General features: G+C 63.5%; 1 protein-coding gene across 1 annotated transcript in view; it reads left to right on the top strand.

Moving 5' to 3' along the window:
- ARL15 (ARF like GTPase 15) overlaps positions 1–23,814 on the top strand; it is a 200,075-nt gene extending 176,261 nt beyond the window's left edge. Inside the window, exon 5 of the mRNA XM_079785332.1 lies at positions 21,340–23,814. Within this exon, the coding sequence (XP_079641458.1) occupies positions 21,340–21,492 (153 nt within the window). The 3' untranslated portion in view covers positions 21,493–23,814. The remainder of the gene's footprint in view (positions 1–21,339) is intronic.
- The last annotated feature ends 1,497 nt before the right edge of the window (positions 23,815–25,311 follow it).

The raw sequence follows: 25,311 nt of genomic DNA, 5'->3' as shown, positions 1-25,311 counted from the left end.
CCCGCCTGTCCCCGCCGCCCTGTTCTTACTGCATTCACCACCCTCCGTCCCCACCGCCCTGTTCTTACCGCATTCACCGCCTGCCTGTCCTCCCGCCCTGTTCTTACCGCATTCACCGCCCTCCGTCCCCGCAGCCCTGTTCTTACCGCATTCACCGCCCCGTCCCCGCCGCCCTGTTCTTACCGCATTCACCGCCCGTCCCCGCCGCCCTGTTCTTACCGCATTCACCGCCCGCCTGTCCCCGCCGCCCTGTTCTTACCGCATTCACCGCATGCCTGTCCCCGCCGCCCTGTTCTTAGCGCATTCACCGCACGCCCGTGCGGTCCCACCTGCGCGGCTGGGTCCGCGCCGCCTCCCGGTGCCGCCGGTAGGGGAGCGGCTGCAGGATGAGCCCCCCTGAGTGCGACTCGGCCCCTCCTTCCTCGCGGTTCCCCCCAGGACCCCGGGACGGCGGCAGGGCGGGCTCTCGCAGACGGCGTCTCCGTCTCCCCCGTTGTCTACATGCGACTTCAGACCCGTTTGTCCAGAAGGAGCGGCTGTTAGTGACAGTTTTCAGGGTTCTGCCCACAGCGTCCCGTCCCCGCCCGAGCCTTGCCTTTTCCTCGAACCCTGATGCCGGGCCCCCCCTTAAAGGAGCCGGGGCAGGTTCTCCAGTTCGGTTGGCTTCTGTGAACACGTTTCCTTTTCACATTCGCGCTTTGAAGTGTGTGCCGCTGCGCTGCCGGCGAAGATGCCACACCCGACCCCTCCTGCCCGTTTCGCCCGCGTCCGTGCCCGGCCCTGCTCGTTCACGGTCACGTTCCACCTTCTCGGCACACATCCCGGCGCTGCCGCCCCGAGCCCCACAGCCGACGTCGTCTCTGGTTCGCACAGGAGGACCCCGAGCCTGGGAGGGGTGGCCCTCCCGCCGCACGCAGCTCGGGGGTGAGGGTCAGGGTCACGCAGGCTGGTCTGTCTCCGCCGCCTGCCGGGCCCTGCCCACTCGGAGCGCCTGTGTTTATGGTTAGTGGAACGAGGAGACCACATTTTACTTTGGCGTAAATTTATTTGACTTTGCGTTGAGCAGGAGCGGCCATATATTTCAGGTTTAAGTACACATGTATGTGTTTCTGCGCCGGGAATGTGAGATTGTATAAACCTCTCTGTTTCCCCGGCTCATTCGTCAGGTGCTGTGGAACGTCCTGCTCTTTCTCACGTGGCGTTTGCAGGGGAGCGGGGTTACGTCCTGTCTCTGCTGAACGCTTCCCGGCGTGTAGCGAGGGCCTGCACGGGGAGGGCTTGGGTCAGCAAAGCCAGGCAAATGAGATCATCTGTTGGGAGGTGAGACCCTCAACCTTGACCTAAGCACGCGGAGTTAACTCCCTGGAGGTCGCGCTGCGGAGAGGCAAGCCCCTGCCCTGAGGGCTTGTGATCGGGGAGAGAGACCCACTGAGGTCGGGCACGGCTGAGGCCCGTGGGCAGGCTCGGTGACCGGCAGGCGCGGCTGTGCCCGCTGCAGACGACAGGGTGCGAGGCTGGGTGCAGTGGGGGGGGGGGGGGGGGCTGTGCGTCCTCGGGTGAGAGCTTGCGCAGGGCCCAGGCCCCCGGGGCGCGCAGGGGGCAGGGCTGCGAGGATGGGTGGGGAAGAGAGAGCTGGCCTTGTGGGGGGGCTGAGCTGCGCTCCGGAGCCCAGCCACTCACTCCCCACCTCCTGGGAGTGGCAGTCACACCGCGAACCCGCAGAGGTGCTGGCCCGCCGCGGCCACCGCGGGCTGCTTCTGACCGCCCTTCCTCACCGTCTGTTCCCGGCTGGTCTCCAGGCGCCTGCCTTGAGCTGTGAAGGGTTCCATGTTTTTTTGCTCTTGTTGCTGCTTATAATGATTGTTGGATTTTCAGGTTCCACTGTACATTTCCTTTCCTTTTCGTTAACATTTCCACTGACATTTCATGTCCTTTTGGTCTTTAAAGTGTTTATTTGTAGGTTAAACAGTACAGCAGACGTGGGTGGTATATAAGAAAGGTTAGAGTGGAACCATTTGGGGCCTGGAGCGGATCAGTTCACTCTACGTGATGTCTGATGGGAAAATGACCCGGTTCTCGAACAGCTTCCGAAGGAGAAGGGGTTCCGCTGTGTTTCGTTGTGTCCCCTCCTCGCCTCCTCAGCGGCTGCTCTGAGGGAGGGTCCTCCTCTGTGGAGCTGGTTACCTTCCGCGGCCGGATTTCACTTCGCATTTCACAGACCCACGTCCCTCAGTGTGAGAGGCCAGCTGCTCCCCGGGTGTGTGCCCTCATTACCCAGCGGCCTCTGCGATCCCGGATGTCCCACCCTCCACCCTCACTCACCTGCTCAGGGGTGTCCCACCCTCACTCACCTGCTCAGGGGTGTCCCACCCTCCACCCTCACTCACCTGCTCAGGGGTGTCCCCACCCTCACTCACCTGCTCAGGGGTGTCACCCTCCACCCTCACTCACCTGCTCAGAGGTGTCCCACCCTCACTCACCTGCTCAGGGGTGTCACCCTCCACCCTCACTCACCTGCTCAGAGGTGTCCCCACCCTCACTCACCTGCTCAGGGGTGTCACCCTCCACCCTCACTCACCTGCTCAGGGGTGTCCCACCCTGCACCCTCACTCACCTGCTCAGGGGTGTCACCCTCTCACTCCACTCACCTGCTCAGGGGTGTCCCACCCTGCACCCTCACTCACCTGCTCAGGGGTGTCCCACCCTCCACCCTCACTCACCTGCTCAGGGGTGTCACCCTCCACCCTCACTCACCTGCTCAGGGGTGTCCCACCCTCTACCCTCACTCACCTGCTCAGGGGTGTCCCACCCTCTACCCTCACTCACCTGCTCAGGGGTGTCCCCACCCTCTACCCTCACTCACCTGCTCAGGGGTGTCCCACCCTCACTCACCTGCTCAGGGGTGTCCCATCCTCCACCCTCACTCACCTGCTCAGGGGTGTCACCCTCCACCCTCACTCACCTGCTCAGGGGTGTCCCATCCTCCACCCTCACTCACCTGCTCAGGGGTGTCACCCTCCACCCTCACTCACCTGCTCAGGGGTGTCACCCTCCACCCTCACTCACCTGCTCAGGGGTGTCCCACCCTGCACCCTCACTCACCTGCTCAGGGGTGTCCCACCCTGCACCCTCACTCACCTGCTCAGGGGTGTCCCACCCTGCACCCTCACTCACCTGCTCAGGGGTGTCCCACCCTCTACCCTCACTCACCTGCTCAGGGGTGTCACCCTCCACCCTCACTCACCTGCTCAGGGGTGTCCCACCCTGCACCCTCACTCACCTGCTCAGGGGTGTCCCACCCTGCACCCTCACTCACCTGCTCAGGGGTGTCACCCTCCACCCTCACTCACCTGCTCAGGGGTGTCACCCTCCACCCTCACTCACCTGCTCAGGGGTGTCCCACCCTCCACCCTCACTCACCTGCTCAGGGGTGTCCCACCCTCCACCCTCACTCACCTGCTCAGGGGTGTCCCACCCTCCACCCTCACTCACCTGCTCCCATCCCTCTGCACCTCATGCACCTGCACAGATCTCTCTCTGCCTGTCGACACTGCCTACCTCTAAGCTATCCTGGTCCCGTACTCGCCATCGCCAATGTTTGCCTCTGTCATGGCGAGATGTTTCCTGTTCTACGCCTGGAGGTCCTGGACCTGCTACCTCAGAGCTCAGGCTCGCTGCGGCGCACCCGCAGGCTCTCCCGTGTCAGGCACCGGAGGAGGCGGGAGGCTCAGAGGCGCGCACCCTGCAGCACCCCGAGGAGCAGGCCCTCCCCGGGTGCCGGAGCTGAGGGGAGGGCGGGAGGAAGAAAGGGAGAAACCCCCACGGCTCAGGGCGGGACCCCGACGTGCGTGCGATGCCTCCTCATGGGGACGTGCCCCGGGGCCCGCTGCTGTGTAACGTCCCCGTGCGAGGACCCCGCTTTGCTCTGCGATGCCTGTTGGGGAACGGGCCAGGTCAGCTTCGTCCTGCGCGCCCTGCGCTGGCCGCTCGCTCCTGCCCGCATCGAGAGACCACTTGGAAACGGTTGCTGACGCATCAGACAGTTAGGACCCAATCAGCTTGGCCTGGTTTATTTTTAATGACGACCCCACCCCAGGGGTTCCGGCGGGCTTACCCAGCCTCCTTTAAACAGGAAGCGGCCTCGGAGGGCGAAGGAAATGTCTGTGTCATCCTGTTCTCCTCGGAGAACAGCGCGTTCCCATGTGCGTCCGTCACACCGTACGCGTTTAAGTGCCGCGGGCACGTTTTATTGCGCCTTGGGCCGTGGCTTTATGGGTGAGGGCAGATCTTGCATCTTAAGTATTCTCTTTTTCAAAGTCACGTAGAAATGACGGAAACAGAGGAGGAAGGAGGAATGAGAGCTTTGGTTTCGCTCATAAATAAGATGGTGAAATAAGCCATGGGTTTTATAAGGTAAAAATCTGCCAGTTCTGCCTGCGCATTACTATGAAAATAAGTCATAAAATATTCATCTCCCAGGCACGTCAGAGGCCCCGTTGACTGCCCTGGTGATTAATCAGGAAGCTTTAACGGGCATTGTAATAAGCACTTCTCCTTCTGAAGCTGACCCAGTTAACTCCCAGTGACACGGTTCGCTTTTGCAGGAAATAAAACTATCTCGGCACCTTGACGCGGGCCAGCTGCGCGGGGGTTCTGAGTGATGTTGGCTGTGAGCAGCCGCGTGACTGGACGTCACGTGAGAGATGCTCTTCCTAGTTTCCGTGTCAAACATAAAGGCCCCGGCCGTGAGGCATGTTTCCTTTTCAAAAACGCACAACCGTGCTCCGCTGAATGGAAGCCGCGCGTCCAGCTCCTGCGCCCATAAACGTTGAGAAATAGTTTTGCCGGCGTGGCTCAGTGGGTGAGCGTGGACCTCTGAGCCCGGAGGTCAGGGTTCGATTCCCGGTCAGGGCACATGCCCGGGTTGCGGGCTGGATCCCAGTGGGGGGCGTGCAGGAGGCAGCCGATCCATGACTCTCTCTCCTCACTAATGTTTCGCTCTCTCTCCCTCTCCCTTCCTCTCTGAAGTTAATAAAAGTATATGTTTTTAAAGTGTGTGCAAGGAGCCCCCCCACCCCCCAGGGCTGCCCGCTGCTCCTCGGCTGTCTCTGCACGTTGAGTTCTGCTCTCGATCTCTTTAAAGTTGGGTTTTGCTGAGTTGCTCACAGGCAGAGAGAAAACCGGGTGACTTTCTTCTCCCAACAAATTAAGAAAGTGGGACACGCTCTGCCCCTCCCTGCAGGGTGGTGTAGCCGGCAGGGCCGGCCGGCCTGGGTCTTTGAATCACGGCCTTTGTTCTGTTTTAAAGCAAAAATAACAGTGTTTTTTCTCTGTGGATAAATCTCCGGGTGGCACATCCACATCACAGATTTCGGCACATGCGTCTGAGGACCCTCGCGGGCTCAGTTTCAGTCTCTTGTGGCTGTGAATCCACAAGACTTCGATGCCAGGGGCACGGGGGATGAGTGATCAGTATCTGACTTCCCGTTTGCAAAAGGGATGCTGCGGCCGACCGCCCTCCGCCGTCCAGGGCTGGCTCCCAGGCGACCATCGAGTGGGTAACCCCCCCCCCCCATCCCCCCGCTGCCATGACGGTGCTGGCGTCCTCCGAGCACGCAGCCCTCGGGGAAGGGAGCCCGGGGACCAGGGGCCATTGGCTACCTCGCTGGGCGTCTGGGAGAGGACGGAGGCTCAGGGCTGGGTGCCTTGTCCCCGGGCGGGCGGCCCTCATGTCCCAAACGCCTCCTGGTGCCGTGTGCGCGGCTGAGAGGCAGGTGTCTGGGGAAGGAGATGCACCTGAGGGCTTTACTCTTACGACTTTCACACAGAACGTCTCCTCTCACACCGAAAAGCTCAGAGAAGCCAGGAGGCCGCGCTGCGCTGACAGCCTGGCGTGCGGGAGGCCGGGGCGGGGGCGCTTCTGGGAGAGCTGGGAGACAGCACTTCCCTGCGGGAGGGAGGGGGGCCTGGGGGAGCCGGCTTGGTGTTCGAAACAGGCTGAGTTTGGGTAGTTGAGGGACGTGACTTCTGGAAACATGTACAATGAGGACATCATCCCGGGAGCCCAGGGCCTTCGTGCACAGGGCCCGACGGGGGAAACCGCAAACACCTCCAACGTGCGGGCCGTGAATCCGCGGGGAGAGGGCGCGACTCACAGCCGCACAAATAGTTTAATTCGCCCGGAGGAGCTCCAGACAGAGGCTGCTGTGGGCGGATGACAGCGATGTGCACACAAACACTGGGAAGAGAATTTATAAAAAGGTCCCGCGGCGGGCACAGAGCGGCGGGCCCGGGCCGAGGAGAGGGGCGGCGGCAGGCCCCGCGTGGCGCTCCCCGCGGGGATGCGTGCGGCCAGCGGGCCTGGGACCCCACGTCCGCATTTTGGGACCCTAAAGAAGTGCATTTGCAGGCAGGAGTGGGGAGGCCCTGAGGAAGGGGGTCCCGGGTGGGATGAGCCAGTGGACGATCCCGACTTTCTCAAACGGAATGCTCACCCAGGAGAGAGGTGGCTCGGCCACATTTTATAACCAAGACGACCACAAAAGAGGAAATAGAAAGAGCTGCGCGCGAGCCAGGGAGAGGCTCCGTGTGTTTGCGGCCCCTCGGTTCTGGCCGCCGTGTTCCTGAGGCGGGTGGGGACCTGCCGTCCCCGCCGGGAGAGCCGGCAGCTTCGTGCCGTGGGCCTGGTCGTGCGAGCGGCGTTGGCCTGCTCTCGCAGCGCAGGCGGGAGCGCCGCCACCCGGGCCGGCCTGGGGTTGTGGACTCGGTGGTGACACGTCTCTGCCCCGCGGCTGGGCCGTCCTCACAGAGCCCGCCCACTGCATGCCCCGCGCTCATCACTGCCACTGTCATTGCTGTTTATTTAACTATATTTTATTGATTCAGAGAGGAAGGGAGGAGAGGGAGAGAAACATCAATGATGAGAGAATCATGGATCCGCTGCCTCCTGCACGCCCCACACTGGGGATCGAGCCCAGCACCCGGGCCTGTGCCCTGACCGGAATGGAACTGTGACCTCCTGGTTCTTAGGTCGGCCAGGCTGTCATTGCTATTTGGATGCCTAGTTGCGCTCCCAGGCAGGTCTTTGCTCTGAAGTATCCAAAGCTGTTTCAGCTGCGAACAGAACAGTCATCTCAGGAGAGAAACCCTGTGTGGACAGGCTGAAAGCCAAGGGAGCCCTTTTGTAGCCGTGTCAGGCTGTGCAAGTGTGTGTGTGAGTGTGTGTGAGTGTGCATGTGTGTGCGTGTGTGCACGTGTGTGAGCATTTGCATGTGTGTGAACATGTGTGTGAGCATGCATGTGTGAATATGTGTGCAAGCATGTGTAGGCATGTGAGTGGGTGCATGAGCATGTGTGTGGAGTGTGTGTGGAGCGTGTGAGTGTGTGTGGAGCATGTGTGTGCATGAGCATGTATGTGAGTGTGTGTGAGCATGTGTGTAAGTGTGAGTGTGTGTGAGCGTGTGTATGTGTGTGTGAGCGTGTGTGTATGTGTGTGAGCGTGTGAGTGTGTGAGCGTGTGTATGTGTATGTGTGTGAGCATGTGTGTGTGAGCGTGTGTATGTGTATGTGTGTGAGCGTGTGTGTGTGAGCGTGTGTATGTGTGTGTGTGTGAGCGTGTGTGTGTGTATGTGTGTGTGTGTGTGGAGTGTGTGTATGTGTGTGTGTGTGTTGAGTTGACCCCACTCTGTTTATCTCCTGGATACCTAGTGGGTCAGCGAGGATCTGTGGTTGGGAGCTGAAGGCCCGCTCTCGGTTGGTCACCGTGCCAGAGGCCAGAGGCACAGGCCGTGGCGTTGAGCCTCGGGGGCCGTGGGGGCGGGGGGGGCTCTTGGCCGGGCACCGTGCAGCGGGTGTTTCTCAGTTCTGTCAGGTTCTGGGTTCCCTCAGGGATATTTGTGCCCAAAGAGGGTTGCGTTTTTTCTGTTGGTTTGTTCCCAGAGCGTGTTTTCTGCGTTCCTCCCTGTTTTACGGTTCTCTGCAAAGCAGGGCCAGTTCTCTCCTTATTTGGTTTGAGTTTGATTAGCAAGCTTGGGGGTAGTTCAGCCTCTTTAAAGTAGAATCAGTCAGAGGCAGCGAGGGGGGCGGGCAGCCCGGGCAGAAAGCAGAGTCCGGTCCCAGTGGTTCCTCACCCCACCCTGGGCCCTCGCTGCCACCTCCCCCTCACTGCCACCTCCCCCTCACTGCCACCTCCCCCTCGCTGCCACCTCCCCCTCACTGCCACCTCCCCATCCCTGCCCACCTCCCCCTCGCTGCCACCTCCCCCTCACTGCCACCTCCCCCTCGCTGCCACCTCCCCATCCCTGCCCACCTCCCCCTCGCTGCCACCTCCCCCTCGCTGCCACCTCCCCCTCACTGCCACCTCCCCATCCCTGCCCACCTCCCCCTCACTGCCCACCTCCCCCTCACTGCCACCTCCCCCTCGCTGCCACCTCCCCATCCCTGCCCACCTCCCCCTCGCTGCCACCTCCCCCTCACTGCCACCTCCCCCTCGCTGCCACCTCCCCCTCGCTGCCACCTCCCCCTCGCTGCCACCTCCCCCTCACTGCCACCTCCCCCTCGCTGCCCACCTGCCCATCACTGCCCACCTGTCCACCTCTGTCCCTCTCACGTGCGGCCCACCCGTCAGCAGATGGCGCCTCTGGGTGAGAGGGCTGGGGGGGGCGGGGCGGCGGCCACGCCAGGGCTGGCTGTGCGTGTTTCCCAGGAACCCGGCCACTCCGGGACCCGTGTGACTTACGCTTCCTCGCCCTCGTTCACTAAGCGGCTTCGCTCTGCTCCGACGTTGCTCGGCCCGCCCTGGGGGGGGGGGGGGTGAGAGCCTGAGGCTGAGACCCGCTGCCTCTGTCCCGGGGACACGGCCATTCCCCGTGTTTGTCAGGACGGTTCTGGAAGAGGCCCCCCGGGGAGAGGCCTCTGGGCTGGCCCGTAGCGCCATCCTGCATCGCTGGCCCAGGGTTTGAGGTCGGGTCACGGCCGTCACTGCCGGCATTCCCGCTGCGCCGCCGCATGGACCGTGAGGCCGGCGGCCCGGGAAGACGTGGCTGCGCTCGGGCCTCGCTGGGCGGGCGCCGGGGGGGCCGTGAACACTTGGTTTTATTGGCGTTTAACAGCCTCCGAGCGTTCAGACCGGAGAGCAGGGGGCCGGCGCGGGGAGCAGGCGCTGCGGTCGGCTGGCCCTGCCTGCGGCTCCCTGTGAGCAGGGCGGGAGGGGGGGATGGCGCCCCGGGCCTGGCTGGGGACCCGCCTCCCGCGAGCTGAGCTGCGGGGCGAGGTGGCTGTGGATGCGGGGCGAGGGGGGTGACCCCGGGGTGAAAGTTTAACGTCCGCTCTGCCGGCAGCCATGGTCTGTTGAAGAGCGCTCTGTGGCCGGCTTCCATTCCCCTCCGTCCGTTTGCTGTCCTCCCTGGCACTTCGGTTAAACAGTGAAAACTACACTCGCAAGCCGGCGTGTAGTTGCGTGCTTGCGGTTTCTTGTGAGGTGGCGTGGGGAGCCTTGAGCAGAATGGCAGCCCCGGAATCGAGTGTTGGTCTCTGTGGATCCTGAGGTGGGTCCCCCCAGGCCGGTCGCCCCCCACCCCCGTCGGGCCCCCCCCGCCGCCCCGGGCGCAGTGGCAGGGCCACCCAGGCCTCACCGTCTGCCGTAGGGTACCTGGAGGTCGGGTGAAGGGTGAGGGGGCACGCCAGGGGAGCATTTTCATCGGTCAGCGCAGCGCACCCCCTGGCCGGAGGAAACCCTTCGGTGTCCGGGCGCGTTAACTCTGTGGCCGTGCTCAGGCCGCGTCCATCAGGGTCCCAGGCGCAACCTCAGGGACGCCCTTTCCAGGAAACTGCTGGGATCACAGGACGGACGTGCGCTCTCAGCCCTGACCGGCTGAGTGGGCGAGGGACTCTGCCCACTGCACCCCTCACGGCCTCCGGGCCCTTCAGAGCCGGGGTCACCTTGGGGCATGGCTCCTCGGCCTCCGGGCCCTTCAGAGCCGGGGTCACCTTAGGCATTGCTACTCGGCCGATCGGGCGCTGCCCCGCAGGTGCCATGTAACAGAGGCTCTCTCGCCGTCCCTCGCCTTCTAGAACAGCCCGGCCACGTAGAAGGAGCGTCACCTGGCCACGGTGGCAGCGGGCCGTGGCCGTGGCGTCTGTTTGGATGCCCTGGACGGTGTCCACCCGGTGAGGTCTGGTGGCTTCCTCTCGTCCTTCCTGACGAAGGGACGCTCCTCCCGTGCGGGGTCAGGAGGAAGGCGCTCACCCTCGCCCTCCCCGCGCCCACGTCGTCGTCCTCCTGGATTCTAGATTCCGTGAACCCCTCTTCTCGGGGCACTTCCTCCCGGGCCCGCAGCCCCGCCGTCTCGAAGTCTTGGGAAGCGTGAGGCAAAGGTGGGTCGGGCTGTTGCCTGTGGAAAAGGCTCTGAGCTCCCCCCCTCCCCCCCCCAGCACACAGCGGCGACGCTCCGCCCCGGGCTGAGGAGAGGGGTGCGTGTGTCTCTGTTGTGAACCGCAGCACCGGCTCTGGCATGGCCGTGGCCTTACGTGTTGATGCTTCTATCAATTCCTTCGGTCCAGCCGTGCCCACTGAATGTGGGGACCTGGAGCTGCGGGCGGCGAGCCGGGCCCTGCTTCCTGGAAGCGGGTGGACACGGAGGGCACTCCTGTCCTTCGCCCCAGCTCCTGTGCACACGGCGTGCAGTTTCTTGAGCTCCTCGTCTTCGACAGCCTCACTTTTAGCCTCTATTTGCCAATCTCGGTTCCCTGTGGCCTGCTTCGTTATGGCCAGACACTGGTCCGCAGCTCACGGCGCCACTTGGTCACGGGACCCTGCGCCCAGCGCTGCCCGCCCCCACGGTGACCGTGAGTGACAGCGACCGCAGACCTGGCCGCACCCCCTACCCTCCCCAGTCCCCGGGTTGGCTGCCGCCCAGGCCCGGGCCAGGCTTACGGCGTCCAGGGTGTTTATAGCGTGTAGCACGGCCTCGTTGGCGTAAATTCATTGCTCAACCCAGACCGGGATCCGATTACCAATGTTTTTTCTGTTTTGCTTGTTTGTTGTTTAGAAGGCCTGGGTTGGGAACAGTAGGTCTGTGTTGTAACTGGTCTTTGTGCCAGAGGCAAGAGCCGTTGGCAAACTGTTCGCAGGAAGGAGCTGTGGGCAGGGCCGGCGGGCGGGCGGTGCCCGGTTGCGGTGGCTCCCACTCCCCCGGGGCAGCTGGTACCGGAGCCGGTGAGGGTCCGCTCCTCGCTCCTCTCACCTCCGGTGCGTGTGTTCTGCATCTTCCCCGCCCGGCTCTCCCTCAATAACCGCCGTCCCCTCCTTATCCGCTGCACGTCGTTGTCGTCGTCGTCGGCAACGCTCTCGGCGGTGGCTTTCTGTTACCTAGCAACGCGCGGGCGCACGGCTGCCCTCCGGGTGGGAATACAAGCACCGACGGACGAAACTGAGCTCTGAGGGCCGCGGAGGGCGGGCTGGTGTCCGGCAGCCACGCGTGTCTGTGAAATAGCCACAGCGGTGAGGCAGCCGCGCCGGCGAGCCGTGCGGAGTGCGCCTGCCCGGCCAGGAGCATCGCTCCGGCTCGGCAGCCCCGACAGTGCGCAGGGCCCGGTGTGCCGGGCGCGCCCGCCCCCCGCCCCGAGCCCCCCTGGAAGCCGCCGGGACCGGGACCGGGACCCGCCTGCTGGAGCGCGTGTGGCTCGAGCCGGAGGCCCGGGTCGCCTGGCCCTGTCGGTCCCGTTTTCTGGCTGCCGTCGAGTGCCGGTGCTGCGAGGACGTGGTGGGGGGCCGTGTAGGAAGGTGCATCGCTCTCTGTGTGATTCCTGGGGTGCGTGGCGGGAAAGGAAAGGGGCTACGTCCGTGCTGACCGCGGGCTGGGCGTCCTGCCAGGGTAGCCCTGGCTGCGTGCTCCCACCACCACCGTTCACGGGAGGGCGGGTGGGAGACCCGCCAGGGTCACGTAGTCGGCCAAGGGCAGGACCAGCCTCTGCGCGCGGCCGTCTGGGTCCGGAGACCGCCTGGGGCGAGCCCGGCACACCGGGCCCTGCGCACTGTCGGGGCTGCCTCCACCCCTCCAGGCACAGGGGGTCCTGGGGCGCCGGGCCCCCTGCTTCAGTGCTGAGCTCCCAGCTGCAGCCCCAGGCCCCGAGCTCCGTGTCCGTGCTCGGCCGTCAGGAGCAGGGCGGGGGCTCAGGTGCACAGCGCGCGTGTGGTCCGTGCTCGCGGGGGCCTGTCCCGTCCAACGCCGTCCCTTCCCTCCAGGGGAGCCGGCTTCGTGACGGGCGTGGTCTCCCGTCAGCAAGCACCACGGGAAACAGAATATTCCAGAAACACGCTGGCGTCTCTCTAGGGCACGCAGGTCAGTGAAAGATGAAGAATTTAACATCCTGAACGCGGCTGCTGGAGAGGAAGGGATTTTACCAAAGGCGTGGGGGGCGTCCCTGGGGACCTGGGTCATCCGTCCAGTCCTGTGGGGGAGCAGCTTCTTGGTTTGAATGGATTGCTCACCGTCTCCGTGAGCTCGGGGCACGGACGGGGGCATCGGGCTCACCCCCTGCCCTGAATTGGGCCAGAGCTGGCAGAAAGGACGCCTGCACCGGAGGGAGGAGGGCAGGGAAGTGCAGGCCGTGGTTGTGGGAGGGACCCGCAGCTCACCCCCCCCCCCACCTCCACCCCCGCCCCAGGCGCCGCCATTATCTGAGCTGCTCCTGTGCTGGGGATGGGCAGGGGGGTGGGGGGGGCTGAGGTGGGGCCGGGCAGTGTGGGCTGACTGTTGGCAGGAGAAGGTGAGACTGGGTGTTCGGAGGCTGGTTCACGCCAGAGCCCCCTCGCTGACCGGAGAGGGGGGGCGGTCACTGCACCCACCCGCTGGGTCTCTATCTGTAAAACGAGAGGCTGCCCCGGGCTCGGGCTCTAAAATCCTGACTCGAACTCTTTCCCATCAGCCATTGGGAATGAACCTTATTTCTGATTCATCCAAACAGTTTAAGGTGCAGCTTGGAATCATTAAAGTCACGCTAAGAATGGCTCGAAAAGCCATCAGTAAAACTGTGACGGTCTCCATGACGTTGTGCGTGTGGTGATCTGCTGAACATGACTAAGCTAAGACAAGGGAGAGACACGTGCCTCACGCATGTGTCTCCGGGTGCGTGTCCAGGTGCGTGTCCAGGTGCGTCTCCGGGTCATGTCCAGGTGCATGTCCAGGTGTGTGTCCTGGTGCATGTCCAGGTGTGTGTCCTGGTGCGTGTCCAGGTGTGTCTCCAGGTGCATGTCCAGGTGCGTGTCCTGGTGTGTCTCCGGGTACGTGTCCGGGTGCGTGTCTGGGTGTGTGTCCAGGTGCGTGTCCGGATGTGTGTCCGGGTGCCTCTCCGGGTGCGTGTCCGGATGTGTGTCCAGGTGCGTGTCCGGATGTGTGTCCGGGTGCGTGTCCGGATGTGTGTCTGGGTGCCTCTCCGGGTGCGTGTCCGGGTGCGTGTCCGGATGTGTGTCCGGGTGCGTGTCCGGATGTGTGTCTGGGTGCCTCTCTGGGTGCATGTCCGGGTGCGTGTCCGGATGTGTGTCTGGGTGCCTCTCCGGATGTGTGTCCAGGTGCGTGTCCGGATGTGTGTCCGGGTGCGTGTCCGGGTGCGTGTCCGGATGTGTGTCTGGGTGCCTCTCGGGCTGCCTCTCGGGTGCGCACGGCTGCGGCAACCCGCTGTGCGTCAGACAGGTGCCTTTCTCCGACCTCTGGGACCTCCCTTCCCTGAGGTCGCCGTCTGACACCAAGAAGGGGACCCGGAGTCATGTGTCCACGTCATTTATCTCCCGTGCTCACTGAACATTTTCACGCGTGTGACGTGTAGCTGGCCTCCGGTCCTCAGAGGTCACTGCGCCGAGTAGCCTTCGCCCGGGGGGGGCGGGGCGGGGACAGCCCGCCCGCAGGAGCAGCTGCGTCGTGTTTTACGCACGTTTCACGGTCTCCAAAGCCCGCTCACAGCGCACTGTGTCCCGTGGGGGATGGGAGGACGCTCCTCCGGGGGGAGGGGGACGTGTCTGTTTGAGCTCAGCGTTTCCTCTGTCTGACCTGCACCCGAGCCTGCCTGGTGCAGGGGCAGCGGGGTGCCAGGCCTGCCCGAGTCTGAGGGCGCCCCCTCAGGAGGCCTCAAGAGGGGGTGTCAGAGTACATGCTCCTCTCGGGAGATGCCTTCTCATCCATCATCCGAGGAGCTCGGGGCTGATTGGGGGGGGGCAGCTCCTTCCGCATCTCCCGGGGCCTGTGTGCACGGGGCACCCCGAGGTGTCAGCCACTCAGAGTGAGCCGCGGCTCTCAGACCATCTCCAGGGGTGCTGGGCCGGGGGGTGCTGGGGATGCAGGTGCTGGGCCGGGGGGTGCTGGGGACGGAGGTGCTGGGCCGGGGGGTGCTGGGGACGGAGGTGCTGGGCCGGGGGTGCCGGGGACAGAGGTGCTGGGCCGGGGGTGCTCAGGACAGAGGTGCTGGGCCGGGGGGTGCTGGGGACGGAGGTGCTGGGCCGGGGGTGCCGGGGACAGAGGTGCTGGGCCGGGGGTGCCAGGCCGGGGATCTGCTCGGCTCCCAGGTCAGCAGAGGTGGGAACGTGCTGTCCTTTGAGGCATTGGGTGGTCACACTGAGGGCCCAGCCCTTTCCGGGGGGGGGGGGGGGGGACAGGGTCTGTCTGTGCCGCTCACTGCACGCGGGCCTGCAGCTGGAACAGGGAAGTCCCCACCCACCCCTGAGCGCCCCGTCTGGCTACCTGCCTCGGCCCCTCCCCAGGAGCCCTGGGCTGCCCCACACCCGAGGGGCAAGCCTGACCCCCCGGGCGCCTCTGGAAACGGCTCTTCCTCCTCCGCGTCCGTCCGTCTGGTTGGTCCCTCCTGCACGGGGCGTTGCCTACGCGGACAGTTGGGGAACCTTCAAGAACAGGACGGGGGTGGGGGCACCTGTAACACTTCAACAGTGAAGATAGAGTCAATGAAGGGACGCTTCCTCCGTTACCATGGCCACTGCCACTAGGCAGCAAACATCCGGGGCCACCGGCGCCCGGCAGAGCAGTGACCTCTCAGTGACGTGGCAGCCTTCCCGGGCCGGCACAGGCCGGTCGGACCTCGCCGAGCACGCGGGCCGGGGCGGGAGAGGCTCACCTCCCTGAGCGCCCGGGGGCAGGTCACATTCGTGAGGCGCCCGTGACAGTGGAGAAGGCCCTGCCGGGGACTCACACCGATGGCGACCAGATGGGGACTCTTCTCCGTCACAAAGCGGCCGGCCGGCCGGGAGGGAAGGGGGGATCAGAGTCCCCCGCAGCCCGCACGGTGCCGCCCACAGGGCAGGGGACAGGGGACGGGATGGGCCGGCTGTCACTCAGGTGCTCCTGCTAGGAAGCTGTGCCCTGCCCGAGCGTCCGGTGCTGATACGGCCACAGAACCAAACCAGACCGCACAGGATGAGAAGGGGAGTGAGGAGTGCAGTGTGGGGTGGTAGTTTTCAAACTGCAGGTGCCTGGGAACCCTGCCCTCGCTTCATCGGCGCGTCCCACTGTTCATGATTTATTTATTTATTATTATTTATTATTATTACTAGAGGCCTGGTGCACGAAATTCATGCATGGGGGAGGGTCCCCTCAGCCCAGCCTGCACCCTCTCCAATTCGGGACCCCTCAGGGGATGTCCGACAGTCGGACATCCCTCTCACAATCCTGGACCACTGGCTCATTTATTATTATTATTTTCAACATATTTTTATTGATTTCAGAGTGGAAGGAAGAAGGAGAGAGAGGTAGGAACATCAATGATGAGAGAGAATCATTGATCGGCTGCCTCCTGCAGGATCAAGCCTGCAACCTGGGCATGTGCCCTGACTGGGAATCGAATCTCCGAATCATGACCTCCTGATCCATAGGTGGATGCCCAACCACTGAGCCATGCCAGCTGGGCCGCTGTTCATGATTTAGACACACTAATCAGTCCCCCCTGAGTGAAATAACCTACAGAAATTAGTCCATGTTCGTTTTTACTGGTCTCCTGTAATGAATGGGAAACATAAGATGCTTCTCTTATGGACATAGGTCCAAGGTTAGAACTAGAACATCTTCACGGGTGTACCTGCCTCGCTGGTTTCCATGCGGGGAGATGGTGGGATGTCGGGGGGATGGAGTATGGGAGGCATGAAGGCAGGGTCACCTGTGTGAGGGTGAGTGAGGCAGGCAGGGGTCACCGTGTGAGGCAGGCAGGGGTCACCGTGTGAGGCAGGTAGCGGTCACCGTGTGAGGCTGAGCGGCCCTGCTGGGGCTGCGCTTTCCGCTCCGGACGCGGTGCGGGCGCTGTCCATCCCTCAGGACGGGGACGTAGGAACCTGCAGGCAGAGACTCCCGTGTCGTTGGTTAGCCCCTCCCCTGTCTGTCGATCGCTTGGGTGCGAGCTGAATAGACACTAAACTCACGTTTCTGGAGCCACATGGTCACAACAGCACTTGATATTCAGTGTGAAATTCTTAAATGCAGCCCAGCTGGCAGATGGCGGGGGAGGGGACTGTGGGGGGGGCAGGGGGCTCCCCGCTCCCAGCGCTCAGCTTGTCCGGAGCAGGAGGGTCTCTGAACCCCAGACGCAGCGGGACGGGGTTTCCTTCGCCTGAACGCCAGGAGTCTGAGTTACGATGTTTCCTGAAAGGATAAAATCTCCCATTCCAGGCCTCGCTGGTGAGGAATTTGCTCATTTAGGGAACTCTTTTCAATCCCGGTTAATAAATTACGTCTCTCAGTGCTTTCAAGGAAGCCCTTGGCTTGGTACCTAATTTAAGAGGGGAGGCGGGGGGGGCGGTGCTGGGAGAGAGAGGGGTGGCCCCAGCAAGTTTGGTTCCGTGGATACGGTGTCGGCCTGCGGACCGAAGGGTCCCGGGTTCGATGCTGGTCAAGGGCACGTACCTCAGTTGCAGGTTCCTCCCCAGCCCGGGGCGGTCGGGGCGCGTGCAGGAGGCAGCCAGTGGGTGTGTTTCTCTCACATCCATGTTTCTCTCCGTCTTCCCCTCTCCCTCCCACTCTCCCTAAAGTCAGTGGGAAACGCCCTCGGTGAGGACGAGCTAAAGAAGTGGGTCGGCTGCGCGTGTTTACCCGGAGCGGGAGCTGGAGTCCAGCGGGCGGAGCTTGCTTGGCGCCCGTGGCCCTAGCCACCCCCTCTCCCTCCTGCGGGAGACGAGGCCTCGGGACGGCGCCGGCCACGGGCTCTGGTCCCCTCCCCCGCCGCGTGCGGTGGAGACCAGGCAGCAGGCAGTTCGCTTACTACACGGCGAATGCCATGTCCACGCGGCTTTTTATGTTACCCTGCAATTGGCGTTTACCTCCTGGTGACGTATGGTTAGCACCGGCCGTCGTGGTCCGGCACCGGCGTTATATGGTTTTATTTTCAAATGCTGGGATGAAATTGCCGTCGGACGGCCCTGGCTGGTTGGGCTCAGTGGATAGAGCGTGGCCCGCAGACTGAAGGTCCTGGGTTCGATTCCCTCGGCTGCGGGCTCAATCCCCGGCCCTGGTTGGGGTGTGCAGTTGTCGGTGTCTCTCTCCCCGCCTTCCACTCTAAAAACTCACGGAAAAGACCCTCAGGGGGGGACTAGCGAAACCCTTCGCCATCTTCCTCACGGAAGCACCACGGGCGAGGTGGGAGGGCACAGGAATAGCGTGAAGGCGAGACCGGGCTGGGTGGAGTTTGCCCCCAGGAGAGCGGTGCGGGGAAGGCGTCGGGCGGCCAGGCCGCAGCCGCTGGGTGGGCGTTGGTGGTGCGGAGACTCGCGTAACGGAAAGAGCGTCCCCGTGTGAGCTGCCGCCAGCGGCCTCGGAGCTCGCACAGGCGTCGGGTGAGACGGCGCGGCACTGAGGCGGGTGTCGTGTCTGCGCGGCCACAGCACAGTCCCTGGCCCGGAGCAGCCCTAGACTCAGGCCCGCCACAGGGACCCGGCCCGCCAGGCGGCGGGGGACCGAGCTGCGGAGGCAGACACAGTGCGGGTGATGATGCCTCCCCGGCACTTGGGACTGCCCCCTGCCGCCCGCCCAGCGGGGAGTGTGCACATTAATGAGAATTACGTTTGGAAAAGACTCCGAGAACCAGTTTCATGGCGAGTGCATCTAGTTGAGCGAGACAGTGAGCCCGCCTCGCTGGGCAGCAGACGGCGTTATGCTGCCGGCCGCGCCTCTCCGACGGGCGATGGTCGTCTCGGATGTGCGGGGCGTTCACGCCCTTGTTCCCTCTCCCGTTGGTCCGTGCCCGACGGCATCCCTCATGAGCAGGGAGCACGCTCTCCACATCCTCCCCCCTGCCCCCCGCCGGAAAGAGTGCTGCCCGGATAGGCTTCCTCCTCGTCACAGGTCACAGGTCACAGGTCACAGGTCACAGCGCTGGATTTCTTGAAATAAAGTCAAGTCGTCACTGACTGCCGTCCCCAACGTGGGAGACGCAGAATCCAGTACGACCCCTCAGAGCAGTCAGGGCCCCCCAATGCTGCTCTCTGGGGAGAGTGGAGTAGAAATGATTACAGACAAGAAGGGGAGAGGAGGGAAGGAGGCGTGTGGGGGGCCGGCCGGCGCTGGGGGGACCCTGTCCCGGTGGCAGTGGGACGTCTCTCCCGCGCCTGCACCTGCGCGGAGGCGGGTCGGTGCTCTCCGCACGGCGGTGCTCCCGCCCCAGATGAGGGCGGACTGGGTGAGAGCTGCGCCGAGGGGGGGGCGGGGACCGGCCGGCACGGAGCTGCCACTCCCTGGTCCCTGCTGCTCCGTGAAGAGAGCCGGTGTCGCTCTGTGGGGTGCCCTGGGTCCAAGCTCGTCTCATTTATCTGTCGGTGACGCGCTCAGCACCTTTCAAGGGTTTCAGCCCCCCCAGAGCCGTGGGTGAGGAGGGGCCGCAGGCCTCCCAGGCCAGCTCACTTTGAAGCGGCCGCCAGGAATGCGCAGGGGAGTCTTAATGCCCCGGCACTCGGCCTCCGGCCCGGCCTGGAGCCGCCGCCGCCTGTGCGCTCCCACCGACCGAGGGCGGCAGTGAGAGCTCCACTGCGAATGCCTCCCCTGGGGACACCCTGACACCCTGGTACCGATCTGCACCCGGGTCCTGAGCGGGTGTAGACGAGCACACCCCTCCCCCTGCACAGTCAGCGGCACCCTCCACGGCACCCCCCTCTCCTGCCCCTAAGCCCCCCGCACCCCCCTAACCTGCCCCTAAGCCCCCCGCGCCCCCTCACCTGCCCCTAAGCCCCCCTCACTCCCCCTCACCTGCCCCTAAGCCCTCTGAGTCGCAGTGGATTCCTCGCCACCAGGCCTCTTGCCACCTGCTAACACTCGCATGCTGTCCTTCAGGGTGAGGTTAGGCGTGTGGCAAGGGTGGGGCTCTTCCCAGCCAGATCGTGGGTGTCCCCGGCCCCCCTGATGGAGGTGCTGTTGGTCAGGGACCGGGTGCGTCACAAGCCCGGGCTCCCCACCTCCCTATCGAGGGGTGCCGTTTGAAGCCCGCTTCCTGGGCGAAGCCAGCACCTCTGACTGTAAACTCCCTGGAGCTGTGGCCTTGAGCCCTTCCCGCCTGCCTCTCCCGCCAACTCCTCTCCCCCTGCCGGCCGCATCGGCTGGGACGGGCAGGTCGTCCGGCCGGCGGTCCCTGGCGCTGGCGTCCCACGGCAGTGTCCGATTGGAAAGAGCGGAGCCTCCGCTTTCCGCGAGGGAGAGTCCTGCTGTGATTCGTGAAAAACCTCCGGGCAGCGTGTTCCTGAGGCCGCGCCCCTTCCTGCTGTGGGCGAGATTTCCTTACCTCGGAACGCTCTCAGGAGGCCCCTCACTCCCAAGGCTGCGTCTCTCAGTGACGGTGACAGTTAGGAATCCACAGGCGCCTGTGCAGGGCCTTGGGACACACTCACCCTGTGCACGCTCATTCGTGTTCCTAGCGGGCGTGCACCGTGGCGTGGCTTCTGCCTCCTTCTCACGTACGAACGTGCACATCTCCGCGCCGCGAACGGCGTCTCTGCTGCCGACGCTGGCCCGGTGCTCGCCGTGATAAAGGCCTAAGGAAGCCAGTTTGGGGATGGCGTTACGAGTGGGACACTCTCTGTGGTTCTGGGTCAAGACCCACAGCTGTGGGTGGGATTCTAGAAAGTTCCGGGCTGAGGGGAGCCCTTGGCATTTCCCATGACGCCTGGGATTGAAGGAAATTTTTTGGCCAAGAAAGAGTTGAACAGCCTCTGCTGAGGTTGTCCCGAGTGTATGTTACAATATGGAAGCCCCGCTGGGCTGTCCGTGCAGAGTGTTCGCGTGAGGGTGTCGGGGGTCATGACCTTGGCGCTGCGTCATGCCCTTGGAGAGGAGGCCTTCGGTGCTGGCAGTCGTGACGATTTGAAATGCATTGAAGCCAGGAGTTGGGGATCCTGGATGCTGCTCGCCGGTATCCCAGCCGGCACCCTAAGCAAGACTCTGACGGGTCAGTGATCTATCGGGTCAGCATTTACGAGAGACGTTCCCCCCACATCCAGTTCCAGGTCTGGATTGTTCCCTGTGGCACCCAGGCCAGGAGGGGCGCTGGGAGCCCTCACGCAGGCAGGTGTATTTGCCCACGTCTGTCTACACCTGCACGCCCTCAGCTCCCACCCTCTGCCCTGAAGCCGCTTCCCCGTCTCAGAAGCACATACCAGATACGGAGGGAGCGAGAGAACAGAGTAAATTGTGTTTCCGTTCTATGTGTGTTTGAGCCAATACCTGTGCTGAGTAGAGGGCCGAGTGCAGACAGTAGGTTGTCGCCAGCTCAGGAGGTGACGGGCCGACAGGTGAGGTGCGCCCTGCGGGCATCCTGCAGGGACGGGGTCCTTCCTGGCATCTGCGGGTCCTCTGCCCCGTGCCGTCGAGCCTGCACTTCTCTCCTCAGCTCCGCCAGACCCCCCGTCAGAGTACGGAAGGCGTGGCAAGCGAGCCATTCGCCCTAAAGAAACAGCCCGGCTGGGGTGGCTCAGTGGTTGAGCGTCGACCTATGAACCAGGAGGTCAGGGTTCGACTCCAGGTCAGGGCACAGGCTTGGGTTGCGGACTCGATCCCCAGTGGGAGGTGTGCAGGAGGCAGCCGGTCCATGATTCTCTCTCATCATGGATGTTCCTCTCTCTCTCCCTTCCTCTCTGAAATCAATAAAAATATATTTTAAAAAAGAAAAAGAAAAAAGAAACATTCCTGGCCACCCAACACCCCCCCCCCCCTGCATTCTAACCACGGCTGTGATGGGATTCTAGAAAGTTCTGGGCACCACAGTTTGGGCACTGTCTCCTGTCTCCCTCGGTGCTCCCTCTTAGCCTGTCGGTGTGAGAACGGTGCCGGTGACATTAACCACGTGCCCATCTTCTCTGTCCCCCTCAAGGTCAAAAAGTACTTTGAACTGGAGCCGCTGGCGCGCGGGCAGCGCTGGATCCTGCAGCCGTGCTCGCTGGGCGACGTGGCGGCGCTGAAGGACAGCTTCTCCCGGCTCATCCAGCTGCTGGAGGAGAAGGACCAGGAGGCCGCCAGGATGTGAGCCGGCCGGGAGCGGGTCCGGGCCTCGCGCCTCGCGCCAGTGCTCACGCGTGTTGTGTGGGGTAAGGCGCCCTCGTCGCAGCTCGGCGTCTGTCCTCCCGTTATCTCAGACTCATCTCTCTGCCCCGGGGAACATCCCGCACGTCCGTCGACCATCGTCGGCATGAACGTCAAGTACACACTACTGAGAGACTCGGTTCTCTGTTCACCACTAATGGTCTCCGCCGCGTCTCTCCTGCCCCCCGCGCCCCGCCGGCGCCGAGCGCGGGGCTCACGGGCACCGTCCCCGGAAGGCGCCGGGAGACATGGAGCCCTCTCTCCGTTCCCGTTTGGGGCGCAGTGTTCTGTGACGGGGCTCCCCAGAATATGTGTCTCCTTTCCAACATCTCTCGGGGGGTTGTTTTATGTTATGATCTGTTATTTTGTTTTTTAGCTTTTTGTATACTTGTAGATTATGGGAGGAAAGTGAGCACCAGAAACTTCCGTTAACCCGCATCAGAATGGACGGTCCCGCCATGGGAGAGCGAGTTGGAGGGTTTAGGGACAAGACGCACCGTTTCCGTCCCTGCGTCTGACGTCCCCGCTCCCCGTCCCGAGACGCATTCGAGGACCCCGAGGCACGGCGCTCGCCCGCGAGTCCGGCGGCAGCGCGTTCTCCGCGGTTTTAATGGGAAGATGGTCCTGCACAAGCCAAGCTGCCACTGGCTATCGGTGTCTTTTTCTAAAAAATCTCGTTTCTGATTAAAATAGAAAAAAATAACCTTTAAGGTAATAGGTAACATTTTTTAACAGCCACCCACCGAGGCTCGTCTGTGCCGACAATGGGGTGAGCGGCGTGGATTTGACGGACGCGAGTCACGTGTCCATCAGTCGTCACGTGCTCACGCAGTCTAGCGGGGCCTGCGGTGTCTCCGTTCCGTGCACAGGCGTGTCCGTGTTTCCAGTGTGAACCTCGATGTTCAGGGGTTTCCGCGGGGCCGTGGCGAGGACACAGCGCCAGCGCCAGGTCCCGTCTTGGCCCCGAACGTTGTGTTTCGTCTCCCTTCGATGGTCACGTTGCCTGGAGATTAGCGTACAGTTTCCTGACGCGAGGCACCTTTGACCTTTCCTAAATCGGGAGCAATCAGGGCTGTTGAGGTTTATAGTTGACATTCTCGTTGGCACATTTTGTAGGTTTTTGACCACTTGCGATTCTCAGTGGCCCAATGACCGAAACTGCCCCTCCCCTGGGCAATGGAAGCGTGTCTGGGGTTGGCAGGGCCTTGGCCGAGTCCCACGCACTGCAGCCCCCACGGTCCCAGCCGCTGCCACGGCGACGCGGCGCCTCGTCACGCCCTGGAAGGCGTGCGTGTCACCGCAGCCTTCGTGGCTTCATCTTGAGGGCGGGTTTTAATGAAATCATCACCTTTGAGACATCAGACATCATCTTCAGGCTTTTCTCTTTTTTTTAATCGAATGGATCCAGAAGATTCGTGTTGACGTTTGTCTGCGGCATCGTGGGTCTCTGGGCACGGTAGCCGCGCGCAGCACAACGCCGTTTCACCCCGATGCCCGGCCCCGGTCCCCGCGGATTCTGTCCTGTGTGCTCACCCTCCGTGACAAATAAAGGAGGATCCGGCGCCTCCTCCGCAAGTTCATTACATGCAGGGCGGCGTCTGCGGAGGCGCGGCTGACTGCCCGCAGCCATCTGCTCGATGACTTCCCGTGCGTGCGTGTGCGTGTATGTGTGTGTGTGTGTGCGTGCGTGTGTGTGTGTGTGTGTGTGTGTGTGCACGGCGCGCCTCCGCAGCCGCCACTGTCTGCCCGCCGCCCGCCGGCGGGAAAGCACGATCCATCAGCGCCCGCAGCAGCTGCTCTGACAAGCTCCTGTCTGACGCCTAATGCTTCACAACTGTCAGGAGGCCCTGCGTCTGGCAGCTTCCTGTCCCCGTCACCCTGGAATGTGCCGCGTTTCGGAAATCCGCAGGGGGAGGGCCGCGTCCCGTGCCCACCGTCAGTCACGCCACAGGTGGCCCCGTGGGCGGTCCCGGAGCGCAGTCTGCTCTGTGTTCCTTCCCTGCTGCTTGTCACGGTGCCGGGAGTCCCGGTCCTGCGCCTGCTCAGCGGCAGCAGGTGCCTTTGGGACGGCGCTTCACCTCCACGCGGGACTGTATCCCTGTCGCCGAGGGTGGCTGCTGGGCAAGGCCGCGCCCTGTCTCTGTGCCCCGCGGCCACCGGCTGCGGACAGTGGCCAGGCCGCGGGACTCGGTCGTCCTGGCTCATAGTGACCCCCCCACACACACGTGGAAATAAAGGCTGAGCAGAACCGGTGCCAGACTCGTCCTTTCGGCCGGGAGCTGGGGTCCGGTGGGCACCTGGGCCTGTGTGGGCTGCAGAACGGCTCTGCGGCTCGCGGTCAGTATGATGGACGCGGCCTTCGAGGAAGCCCGTGAGGCGTGAGGACCGCGCCCGGCGAGGAAGACGGGTTTGCGGTTTGTCCTGGGCACAGTTCACATGCTGAGGGCCCCCGCCCCGCGTGAGGGGAGACGTGGGTGAGGCGTCACCCCTCAGGGCAGCTGGGAGGGCCTTTGAGTCCTTAGGAGATGGGTAAACATGGTAAGCGACTCGAGGAAATACTGCGCAGCGGCAGGTCCGCCTTAGAGGATGAGCTAGCTGTAGGGTGAGGGTTAGGGCAGAGAGAGAACAGTGAGAAGATAGAAGGACGAAGAAGCAAGAAGAAGGAGGGGACGTGCATGATAGGAGCTGAGACTTTCGTGCCCAGCTCGGCCCGGCCCCGGGCAGCCTTCCTGCTTGCTGGCCGCGTCCCTCCGAGCAGGCAGCCGCCGCCGTGGGGTTTGTTCCGGGAGCGGGAGCAGTGCCGCGCCCTACGCGTCTCCCGTCCCTCGATCCGCGCACAGCGGGCAGGATGGGAGGTTTCGAAGCCGATGGGGTCTAAGGTCCAGGCAGGATACCCCGACTCGGCCTCTGTCCCTGCAGAGCGTCTCATTTCCCCTGGCCTCACGGTGCCACAGGCAGGAGGGCGTGTGGAGGGGCGGGAATGGGGTGGCCCTTGGGGGTCCCTCGTTTTCCTGGGTTTGGAAGGGGGGTCTGTATTATGCAGAAGCTTTAGGAGAACAGGATTCCCCGCCTTCTCCCCCCCCCCCCCCCCCCCAGTCCTGGAGATCAGATCTGAAGTTCCTGCCGGGAGAGGCCTCACCCCTGGGGAATTCCTGGCTCCCGGCTCACAGCCCTGTCCCATGAGTCCGGGGTTACATGATTTGCATCGCAGGGGTGAGGGCTTTCAACTCAGATGCTGACGTGACTGATGAGGCCATGGTTTGGCACCCTGCTCCTCCCCCCTCCCCCTCCCCTCACCCCTCCCCCATGACTTGGGAACAGGAAAAGGGTCCCTCTGAGGCCCAGAGCCTCATGGTCCCGTCCCCCTCCCTTTCCCCTGCTGAAGGAGCCTACGTGGGAAGCTCCCCCTGGCCCCTGGGAACTGGGGATTCTGACTTCTGTCCTGGGGATTCGTCTGTCTGACCGACTTCCCACGGCGGCTTTCTGAGGCCCCGGTGCACCGAGTCCACAGGGCTCCAAGCAGTCCCAGCACCCGCTGCCGCCGCCCTCCCGGCAGACGGTGCAGACAGCGGGCCACGTGCCTCGGGTTCCTCTCGGTCCCCCTCTCGGTCCCCCTCTCGCTCCCTCTGCTCGGGGAGGTTGAGAAAGGCCACGCCCTGCCCTCAGGTGAGCTGTGCTCTCAGCCCCTCTGCTCAGGTCTCCGCTGGAGAGGCCGGGGGACGCCTGGTGTGCGGTCACTGCTGCAGGGACAGTGCGGGCTGGG

The sequence above is a fragment of the Cnephaeus nilssonii genome, assembly GCF_951640355.1.
Source record: "Cnephaeus nilssonii genome assembly, chromosome: 2".
Classification (NCBI taxonomy): Eukaryota; Metazoa; Chordata; class Mammalia; order Chiroptera; family Vespertilionidae; genus Cnephaeus; species Cnephaeus nilssonii.
This window is presented reverse-complemented; position numbering and strand designations above follow the sequence as displayed.